General features: G+C 58.1%; 1 protein-coding gene across 1 annotated transcript; it reads left to right on the top strand.

The window, feature by feature from the left end:
- Nucleotides 1-1,779: 1,779 nt before the first annotated feature.
- Nucleotides 1,780-11,292, top strand: LOC132085981 (kallikrein-14-like). The gene is made up of 6 exons (XM_059491440.1): nucleotides 1,780-1,830; nucleotides 5,775-5,840; nucleotides 7,225-7,387; nucleotides 8,003-8,256; nucleotides 9,492-9,628; nucleotides 10,940-11,292. Exons 2-6 carry the CDS (start codon nucleotides 5,780-5,782, stop codon nucleotides 11,090-11,092), a joined length of 768 nt encoding a protein of 255 aa, XP_059347423.1. The 5' UTR covers nucleotides 1,780-1,830; nucleotides 5,775-5,779; the 3' UTR covers nucleotides 11,093-11,292.
- The last annotated feature ends 125 nt before the right edge of the window (nucleotides 11,293-11,417 follow it).

The following is an 11,417-nucleotide window of genomic DNA, read 5'->3' on the forward strand; positions in this document are numbered from 1 at the left end:
GAAAAAACAAGGAAATGTGAGGGGAAAATGGCGGGAAATGTGAGGGAAAAAAAAAGGAAATGTGAGAGGAAAATGGTGGAAAATGTGACATGGAAAAGGCGGGAAATGTGAGGGGAAAATGGCGGGAAATGTGAGGGGAAAATGGGGGAAAATGTGAGGGGGAAAATGGAGGGAAACGTGAGGGGGAAAATGGAGGGAAATGGCGGGAAGGGGACTTTTTAAAATCCCACTTTGAAATCCTTTTAAAATGCACCCCAAAGTTCCCCTCCTTCCCCAAATTTCCTCCCCAGCCAATCAGGACTCCACGAATCGCCCCCAAAATTTCCCCCCTCCCCCAGATTTCCCTAAAACCCCTCCCCCCAAGCGATCAAGACCCCCCAAAATCTCCCCAAAATCCTTCCCAGAAATTCCCCCTCTACCAAAATCTCCTTCTAATCAATCAGGACCCCCCCCAAAAATCCCCCCCCCCAAATCCCCCCTAAAATCCCCCACAACCAATCAAGATCCCCCCCAGATCCCCCCAAAAATCCCTCCCAACCAATCAGGACCCCGCAAAATCCCCTCTCAGCCAATCAGAATTCCCAAAAATCCCCCCAAATTCCCTCTCAGCCAACCAGGACCCCCCAAAAATCCCCCAAAATTCCCTCTCAGCCAATCAAGACACCCGAAAATCCTCCTCAAAATCCCCCCCAAATTTCCTCTCCTCTCCCTAAATCCCTTTTCAGCCAACCAGAACCCCCCAAAATCCCCCCCAAATCCCCTCCCAACCAATCAGAATCCCCCCAAAATCCCTTCTCAGCCAATCAGGACCCCTCAAAATTCTCCCCTTCCCCAAAATCCCCCCACAACCAATCAGGACCCCCAAAATCCCCCCCCAATTCCTCTCTCAGATAATCAGAATTCCCCAAAATCCCCCCCAAAATCCCCTCTCAACCAATCGGGACCCCCAAAATCCCCTCTCGGCCAATCAGGACCCCCCAAAAATCCCCCCAAAAATCCCTTCCAACCCCCCCCCCCAACCAACCAGGGCCCCCCAAATTCCCCTCCCAACCAATCAGAAACCCCCCAAAACTCCCCAAAATCCTTCCCAAAATTCCTCCCTTCCCCAAAATCCCCCCCAATCAGGACCCCCAAAATCCCCTCTCAGCCAATCAGGACCCCCCAAAATCCCCCCCAAAATCCCTTCTCAGCCAATCAGGACCCCCCAAAATCCCCTCTCGGCCAATCGGGACCCCCAAAATCCCCCCAAAATCCCCTCTCGGCCAATCGGGACCCCCAAAAACCCTTCCCAATCAGTCAGAAACCCCCAAAATCCCCTCACGGCCAATCGGGACCCCCAAAATCCCCTCTCGGCCAATCAGGACCCCCCAAAAATCCCCCCAACCTCCCCCCCCAACCAACCAAGACCCCCCCCAAAAATCTCCCCCTTTCTCACCCCCAACCCCCTCCCCCCCCTTTCCCTTTTCCCTCCCCCACCCCCTCCTCCCCTCCCTCCCCTCCCCCCCCCGCGGCCCCGCCCGGGTTAATCCGCGTCCCCCCCCACGCCCCAAATTAAAACATTTTGGGGAGGGGCGTGGCAGGGAGCGGGGGGGGGGGGGGGTGGGGGAGGGGCGTGTCCCCCTTTGGGGACAGCGCGCGCGCGGGGACGGCGGCGGCGGCGACAGCGAGGAGGGGACAGCGGGGACAGCGGGGACAGCGGGGACAGCGGGGACAGCGGGGACAGCGGGGACGGCGAGGAGGGGACGGCGAGGGGACAACGGAGGCGACGGCGCAGGAAGGGAGCGGGGCGGCCCCACCCCCCCCCCGGCCCCCCCGAGGGGCGGAGCGAAGGTTTGGGGGGGGGGGAGGGGGGGGAGGGGCGAGGGGAGGGGGCGGGGGGGGGAGGGGGGGGGGACCAGTTTGGCCCAGTCCCATTTCCCAGTGTGGCCCCAGTTTGGCCCAGTTTGACCCAGTCCCACTGTCCCAGTTTGGCCCCAGTTCCCCGGTGTCACCCTGTCCCAGTTTGGCCCAGTTTGACCCAGTCCCACTGTCCCAGTTTGGCCCCAGTTCCCCGGTGTCACCCTGTCCCAGTTTGGCCCCAGTTCCCTGTTTGACCCTGTCCCAGTTTGGCCCAGTTTGACCCAGTCCCACTGTCCCAGTTTGGCCCCAGTTCCCAGTTTGGCCCAGTTCCCTGAGTCACTCTGTCCCTGTTTGACCCTGTCCCAGTTTGGCCCAGTTTGGCCCAGTCCCATTTCCCAGTATGGCCCCAGTTCCCCGAGTCACCCTGTCCCAGTTTGTCCCAGTTTGACCCCATCCCAGTTTGTCCTTCTCCCAGTTTGGCCCCAGTTTGACCCTGTCCCAGTTTGGCCCCAGTTCCCCGAGTCACCCATCCCAGTTTATCCCAGTCCCAGTTTGACCCAGTCCCATTTCCCAGTTTGGCCCAGTTAATCCCAGTTCCCTGAGTCACTCTGTCCCAGTTTGGCCCCAGTTCCCAGTTTGATCCCACCCCAATTTGGCCCCAGTTTGTCCCAGTTTGACCCTGTCCCAGTTTGGCCCAGTATGGCCCAGTTCCTGGTGTCACCCCGTCCCAGTTTGGCCCCATTTCCCAGTTTGACCCCATCCCAGTTTGGCCCAGTTTGGCCCCAGTTCCCAGTTTGATCCCATCCCAGTTTGGCCCAGTTTGACCCTGTCCCAGTTTGGCCCCAGTTCCCAGTTTGATCCCATCCCAGTTTGACCTTCTCCCAGTTTGGCCCCAGTTCCCCGAGCCACCCTGTCCCAGTTTGTCCCAGTTGCCGGTGTCACCCTGGCCCAGTTTGGCCCAGTTTGGCCCCAGTTCCCTGTTTGACCCTGGCCCAGTTTGTCCCAGTTTGACCCAGTCACGGGGTCCCAGTTTGGCCCAGTCCTGGTGTCACCCTGCCCCAGTTTGGCCCCAGTTTATCCCAGTTTGTCCCAGTTCCCCGGTGTCACCCCATCCCAGTTTGGCCCAGTCCCACTGTCCCAGTTTGGCCCAGTCCCAGTTTGTCCCAGTTTGGCCCAGTTTGACCCTGTCCCAGTTTGACCCAGTCACGGGGTCCCAGTTTGGCCCAGTCCTGGTGTCACCCTGCCCCAGTTTATCCCAGTTTATCCCAGTTTGTCCCAGTTCCCTGGTGTCACCCCGTCCCAGTTTGTCCCAGTTTGACCCCGTCCCAGTTTGGCCCAGTCCCACTGTCCCAGTTGGTCCCAGTTGCCGGTGTCACCCAGTCCCAGTTTGGCCCAGTTTGGCCCAGTCCCAGTGTCACCTCGTCCCAGTTTGGCCCAGTCCCAGTTTGGCCCAGTTTGGCCCAGTTTGACCCTGTCCCAGTTTGACCCAGTCCCCTGGTTTGCCCTCTCCCAGTTTATCCCAGTTTGGCCCAGTCTTGGTGTCACCCAGTCCCAGTTTGGCCCAGTTTGGCCCGGTCGCAGGGTCCCAGTTTGTCCCAGTTCCCCCGTCCTTTCTCTCCCAGTTTGGCCCAGTTTGTCCCAGTTCCCCGTCCTTTCTCTCCCAGTTTGACCCCAGTTCCAACTGTCCTCCTCTCCCAGTTTACCCCAGTCCCAGTTTGGCCCAGTTTGTCCCAGTTTGACCCCAGTTTGTAGGTTCTTCCTGTCCCAGTTCATCCCAGTTCATCCCAATTATTCCCAGTCCCCAGTTTCCCCCTCTCCCAGTTCCTCCCAGTTCCTCCCAGTTCGTCCCAGTTCCTCCCAGTTCCTCCCTGGTTCCGGTTCCCACGGGAAAGGGGCGGGGCCAATTTCTGGTGGGCGGGGCCTGAACCCCAAACTGGGACCCCAAACTGGGACCCCAAACTGGGAACTGCAGCCCCAAACTGGGAACCCAAACTGGGAACTAAACCCCAAACTGGGAACCCAAACTGGGACCTGAACCCCAAACTGGGAACCCAAACTGGGAACCCAAACTGGAAACCCAACCCCAAACTGGGAACCCAAACTGGGAACCCAAACTGGGAACTCAAACTGGGAACTGCAGCCCCAAACTGGGAACCCCGAACTGGGACCTGAACTGGGACCCCAAACTGGGACCCGAACCCCAAACTGGGAACCCAAATGGGAAATCCCAAACTGGGATCCCAACCCCAAACTGGGACCCCAAACTGGGACCAGGACCCTGAACTGGGACCCCAAACTGGGAACTGCAGCCCCAAACTGGGACCCCAAACGGGAAATCCCAAACTGGGATCCCAGCCCCAAACTGGGACCCCAAACTGGGACCCGAACCCCAAACGGGGACCCCAAACTGGGAGCTCCAGCCCCAAACTGGGACCTGAACCCCAAAATGGGACCCCAAACTGGGACCCCAAACTGGGAACTGCAGCCCCAAACTGGGACCCCAAATGGGAAATCCCAAACTGGGATCCCAACCCCAAACTGGGCCCCGCCCCTTGCCGAGGCCCCGCCCCTTTTTCATCAGGCCACGCCCCTTTCCCGTCGGCCCCCGCGGGGTCTCCGGAGGTCACCGGGCTGGGGGCGGGGCGGGGCGGCGCCCGCTAATTAGGGCCGCTAATTAAGGCCAATTAACGCCCTCCTTAATGAGCGCCAACGGGCTGGGCCCGATGACGTCACCGTTGCGAAAGGGCCCCGGGGGGGGCGGGGCGGGGGGGGCGGGGAGAACCTGAAATGATCCCAAAATGGCCAAAAATGCCCCAAAAATGATACTAAAATCCCCCCAAAATGACCCAAAATGACCCAAAATGGCCCCAAAATACCCAAAAATACCCGAATATGATGCCAAAACCCAAAAAAAAATACCCCAAAATGACCCCAAAATACCCCCAAATACCCACAATTATCCCCAAATACCCCAAAATTACCCCAAAATACCAAAAAATATCCCAAAAATACCCTAAAATCCCAACATCCCAAAAAATGCCCCAAAATTACTCCAAAATACCCCAAAATTCCCAAAATTATCTCAAAATGCCCCAAAATGCCCTGAAATACCCAAAATTACTCAAAAATACCTGAAATTACGCCAAAATACCCCAAAATTACAGAAAAATTACACCAAAATGCCTAAAATTACCCTGAATCCTCCAAAAATGCCCCCAAATGCTCCCAAATACCCCAAAATACCCAAAATTATCCCCAAATGACCCTAAAATATTTGAAATTACAAAAAATACCCAAAAATTCCCCTAAAATCATCCAAAAATACATAAAATGACCCCGAAATGATCCCAAAAATGACCCCAAACTCCCCCTAAATGACGCCAAATCCCCCAAATTGACCCCAAACTCCCTAAAAATTACCCCAAAAAACCCACACCCCAAAATGACCCCAAACTCCCCAAAACTGACCCCAAACCACCCCAAAAATGACCCTAAATCTCTCAAAAAATTGCCTCAAATTCCCCAAAAATTACCCCAAAACCCCCCAAATCCCCAAAATTCCCCAAATAGACCCCAAGCCACCCCAAAATTGACCCCAAATCTCTCCAAAATTTGCCCCAAAATTCCAAATAAAGACCCCAAAATTATCCCAAACTACCCAAAATGTCCCTAAATTCCCCAAATCGACCCAAACTCCCCAAAATTGACCCCAAACCACCCCAAAAATGACCCAAAAACTCCCCCAAAATGACCTGGAAATTTATCCCCAAATCCCCCAAAATGCCCCAAAAATGTCCCCAAATCTCTCCAAAATTGGCCCCAAATTCCCAAAAACTGACCCCAAAAATCCCCAAAACTCCCCAAAATCCCTAAAAATGCCCAAAAGGCCCCAAAATTCCCCGAACTGACCCCAGATTTTCGGCTCCGCCCCCCAGCGGCGATGACGTGGCGCCCCCCGGCGGCTCCCGCGGCGCTGCTGCTGCTGCTGCTGCTGGCCACAGGTGAGCGGGGACAGGTGACAATGGGGACAATGGACAGGTGACAATGGACAGGTGACAATGGGGACAATGGACAGGTGACAATGGACAGGTGACAATGGACAGGTGACAATGGGGACAATGGACAGGTGACAATGGACAGGTGACAATGGGGACAATGGACAGGGGACAATGGACAGGTGACAATGGACAGGTGAGGGGACAATGGACAGGTGACAATGGACAGGTGACAGGTGACAATGGACAGGTGAGCGGGGACAGGTGACAATGGGGACAATGGACAGGTGACAATGGACAGGTGACAGGTGACAATGGACAGGTGAGGGGACAATGGACAGGTGACAATGGACAGGTGACAGGTGACAATGGACAGGTGAGCGGGGACAGGTGACAATGGGGACAATGGACAGGTGACAATGGACAGGTGAGCGGGGGACAGGTGACAATGGACAGGTGACAATGGGGACAATGGACAGGTGAGCGGGGACAGGTGAGGGGACAATGGACAGGTGACAATGGGGACAGTGGACAGGTGACAATGGACAGGTGAGCGGGGGACAGGTGAGCAGGGGACACTGGGACAGGTGAGCGGGGGACAGGTGACAGGTGACAATGGACAGGTGACAATGGACAGGTGAGCGGGGGACAATGGGGACAATGGACAGGTGAGCGGGGGACAGGTGAGCAGGGGACAGGGGACAGGTGACAATGGGGACAGGGGACAATGGACAGGTGACACTGGGGACAATGGACAGGTGACAATGGACAGGTGACAGGTGACAATGGACAGGTGAGCGGGGGACAGGTGACAATGGACAGGTGACAATGGGGACAGGTGACAATGGGGACAATGGACAGGTGAGCAGGGGACAGGTGACAATGGGGACAGGTGACACTGGGGACAATGGACAGGTGACACTGGGGACAATGGGACAGGTGACAGGTGAGGGTCAATGGGGACAGGTGAGGGAAAGGTGACAATGGACAGGTGACAATGGGCAGGTGACAATGGACAGGTGAGGGACAGGTGAGGGACAATGGACAGGTGACACTGGGATAGGTGACAATAGGACAGGTGAGGGACAATGGGACAGGTGACAATGGGACAGGTGAGGGGTGGCGCACAGGTGACCCTGACAGGTGTTCCATGTCCCCACAGTGGCACAGGTGACAGGTGACACAGGTGACACTGACAGGTGTTCCATGTCCCCACAGTGGCACAGGTGACACAGGTGACACAGGTGACACTGACAGGTGTTCCATGTCCCCACAGTGGCACAGGTGACACAGGTGACACAGGTGACACTGACAGGTGTTCCATGTCCCCACAGTGGCACAGGTGACAGGTGACACAGGTGACACTGACAGGTGTTCCATGTCCCCACAGTGGCACAGGTGACAGGTGACAATCGTGTCGTGGGTGGCCACGCCTGCGTGCCCCATTCCCAGCCCTGGCAGGTGGCCGTGCTGGACATGTACAAGCTCTACTGCGGGGGAGTCCTGGTGGCACCGAGATGGGTGGTGACCGCGGCGCACTGCACCACACCTGGGTAAGGGACACACCTGGGGACACCTGGGGACACACCTGGGACAGTGACACTGCACCACACCTGGGTAAGGGACACACCTGGGGACACACCTGGGGACAGGGGACACACCTGGGTAAGGGACACACCTGGGGACACCTGGGGACACCTGGGGACACACCTGGGACAGTGACACTGCACCACACCTGGGTAAGGGACACACCTGGGGACACACCTGGGGACAGGGGACACACCTGGGTAAGGGACACCTGGAGATGTTCCTCAGCTGTTCCTCATATGTTCTTCAGATGTTCCTCAGATGTTCCCCAGATGTTCCCCAGATGTTCCTGAGATGTTCCTCACCCACCCCATCCCCTCCATGTAACCCCCATGTCCCTCACATTCCTCAGGTGTTCCCCAGATGTTCCTCAGGTGCTCCTCACCTGCTCCCGTCCCCTCCATGTACTCCCCATGTTCCTCAGACGTTCCTCAGACGTTCCTCACCCATCCTGTCCCCTCCATGTCCTTCTGATGCCCCCTGAGACATTCCTCAGACGTTCCCGAGGTGTTCCCCAGGTGTTCCCCAGGTGTTCCCCAGGTGTTGCCCAGGTGTCCCTCACCTCGTTCCCGTCCCCGCAGGGTGACCACGGTGTCTCTGGGCAAGCACCGCCTGTACGCACGCGAGGCGGGCGAGCAGCGCCGCATGGTGGCGCGCATGGTGGCCCACCCGGGCTACGACCCGTCCACCAAGGACAACGACATCATGCTCCTCAAGCTGCTGTCCCCGGCCGCCATCTCCGACCGCGTCCGGCCCATCCCGGTGGCCTCGTGCCTGCCCCGGCCCGGCACCACCTGCGTCACCTCGGGCTGGGGGGCCACCACCTCGCCCGAAGGTACCTGGGGCTGGCCATGGGGCCCAGGTGGCATCTGGGGGGGGTTTGGGGCTCTTCGCGGAGATGGGACATGGCCCAGGTGGCATCTGGGGGGGGTTTGGGGCTCCTGATGGAGATGGGACATGGCCCAGGTGGCATCTGGGGGGGGTTTGGGGCACCTTGTGGGCACCTTGAGGTCATCTCGTGGTCATTTGGGTCTCCTTGTGGTCATCTTGTGGTCACCTGGGCCTTCGTCATGGTCACTTTGGTCTCCTCGTGGTCATCCTGTGGTCATCTCGTGGTCATTGGGGTCTCCTCGTGCTCATCTCATGATCACCTGGGTCCTCTACTGGTCACTCTGGTGGTCACCCTAGTGGTCACTCTGGTGGTCACTTTGGAACCCTGGTGGTCACTCAGTGGTGGTCACTCAGTGGTCACTGTGGTGGTCAGTGTGATGGTCACTCAGCGGTCACTCAGTGATGGTCACTCAGTGATGGTCACTCAGCGGTCACTCAGTGGTCAGTGGTCACTCATTGGTCACTCATTGGTCACTCAGTGGTCAGTGGTCACTCATTGGTCACTCACTGGTCACTCAGCGGTCACTCATTGGTCAGTGGTCACTCATTGGTCACTCTGTCCGCAGTGACGTACCCCGAGGTGCTGCAGTGTGTCAATGTCACGCTGTTCTCAGTGATGGTCACTCAGTGGTCACTCATTGGTCACTCAGTGGTCACTCATTGGTCACTCAGTGGTCAGTGGTCACTCATTGGTCACTCTGTCCGCAGTGACGTAGCCGGAAGTGCTGCAGTGTGTCAATGTCACGCTGTTCTCAGTGATGGTCACTCAGTGGTCACTCATTGGTCACTCAGTGGTCACTCATTGGTCACTCAGTGGTCAGTGGTCACTCAGTGGTCACTCTGTCCGCAGTGACGTACCCCGAGGTGCTGCAGTGTGTCAATGTCACGCTGTTCTCAGTGATGGTCACTGCAGTGATGGTCACTCAGCGGTCACTCAGTGATGGTCACTCAGTGATGGTCACTCATTGGTCACTCAGTGGTCACTCAGTGGTCACTCTGTCCGCAGTGACGTACCCGGAAGTGCTGCAGTGTGTCAATGTCACGCTGTTCTCAGTGATGGTCACTCAGTGATGGTCACTCAGTGGTCACTCAGTGATGGTCACTCAGTGATGGTCACTCATTGGTCACTCAGTGGTCACTCAGTGGTCAGTGGTCACTCAGTGGTCACTCTGTCCGCAGTGACGTACCCCGAGGTGCTGCAGTGTGTCAATGTCACGCTGTTCTCTCCGGCCGAGTGTCGCCGTTTCTACCCCGGCTCCATCACCGACAACATGATCTGTGCGGGGCACCTGCAGGGGGGACAGGACTCGTGCCAGGTAACCCTGGGACACACCTGGGACACACCTGGGACACCCCTGGGACACCTGGGGACACCTGGGACACACCTGGGACACACCTGGGACACCTGGGGACACCTAAAATACACCTGGGGACACCTGGGGACACCTGGGGACACACCTGGGGACACCTGGGGACACGTGGGGACACCTGCAGGGGGGACAGGACTCGTGCCAGGTAACCCTGGGGCACACCTGGGACACACCTGGGACACCCCTGGGCACACCTGGGACACCTGGGACACCTGGGGACACCTGGGACACACCTGGGACACCTGGGGACACCTAAAATACACCTGGGGACACCTGGGGACACGTGGGGACACCTGCAGGGGGGACAGGACTCGTGCCAGGTAACGCACCTGGGGACACACCTGGGGACACCTGGGGACACGTGGGGACACCGAAAATACACCTGGGGACACACCTGGGGACACCTGGGGACACCTGGGGACACCTGGGACACCTGGGGACACCTGGGGACACCTTGCAGGGGGGACAGGACTCGTGGCAGGTAACCCTGGGGACACCTGGGGACACCTGGGACACACCTGAGGACACCTGGGAGGGGTCAGAGGTGGAGGAGAACCTGGGTTTGGGGTCACCAAACCCAGTGAGATCCATCAAGGGGTCACCAAACCCAATGAGGTCCACCGAGGGGTCACCAAACCCAGTGAGATCCACCAAAGGGTCAACCAACCCAATGAGGTCCACCAAGAGTTTGGCCAACCCATGGGGTCACCAAACCCAGTGAGATCCATCAAGGGCCACCCAAACCCAACGAGGTCCATAAAAGGCTCACCCAACCCAACGAGGTTCATCAAGGGGTCACCAAAAGCAACAAGTTCACCCAACCCAACGAGATCCACCAAGAGTTTGACCAACCCATGGGGTCACCAAACCCAATGAGGTCCCCAAGAGTTTGACCAGCCCAATGAGATCCACCAAGGGTTTGACCAACCCATGGGCTCACCAAACCCAGTGAGATCCATCAAGGGGTCACCAAACCCAATGGGGTCCGTCAAGGGGTCACCAAACCCAATGAGATCCATCAAGGGGTCACCAAACCCAATGAGGTCCACCAAGGGGTCACCAAAGCCAACGAGGTCCACCAAGGGGTCACCCAACCCAACAAGTTCACCCAACCCAACGAGGTCCACCAAGAGTTTGGCCAACCCAAGGGGATCCACCCAGGGTTTGACCAACCCGAGGAGCTCTGGGTCGACCCCAAAGTTGTCCCCCAGCCCCGGCGGCCATCCCGGTGGTGACCTTGTCCCGCTGTCCCCCCAGGGTGACTCCGGCGGGCCCCTGGTGTGCGAGGGCACCTTGCAGGGCATCGTCTCGTGGGGCATGGAGCGCTGCGGGCAGCCGCGGCGCCCAGGGGTCTACACCAAGGTGTGCCGCTACGCCCGCTGGATCCACGACACCATGGAGGACACCTGAGGGGGCATCTCGCGGGGTTCCCGGGGCGGCACCTCGCGTGGCCTCTGAGGTGGCGCCCGGGGTGGCGTCTGAGAGGGTTCCTGGGGCGGCACCTGAGGGAGAACCTGGGGTGGCACCTGAGGTGGATGCAGGAGACCATGGAGGACGCCTGAGGTGGCACCCGAGGGGACACCCAGGGGACATTAAAGATGTGCCGGGGACTCTGGGCTCCGTGTGGTTTCTTCTGGGATGGGATTTTGGGACAATTTGTGGATTTGGGGGGAATTTGGGGGGATTTGGGGGTGAATTTGAGGGGATTTGGGGGGATCCAGGAGACCGTGGAGGA

The sequence above is a fragment of the Ammospiza nelsoni genome, chromosome 34 (genome assembly GCF_027579445.1).
Source record: "Ammospiza nelsoni isolate bAmmNel1 chromosome 34, bAmmNel1.pri, whole genome shotgun sequence".
Classification (NCBI taxonomy): Eukaryota; Metazoa; Chordata; class Aves; order Passeriformes; family Passerellidae; genus Ammospiza; species Ammospiza nelsoni.

Bases quoted from the DNA above. Each gene is read 5' to 3' on its own strand.
- LOC132085981 (XM_059491440.1), top strand. From the start codon at position 5,780: ATGACGTGGCGCCCCCCGGCGGCTCCCGCGGCGCTGCTGCTGCTGCTG. The intron at 5,841-7,224 runs GTGAGCGGGGAC...ATGTCCCCACAG, and splicing joins GCTGCTGCTGCTGGCCACAG to TGGCACAGGTGACAGGTGAC. The intron at 8,257-9,491 runs GTACCTGGGGCT...CTCTGTCCGCAG, and splicing joins GGCCACCACCTCGCCCGAAG to TGACGTACCCCGAGGTGCTG.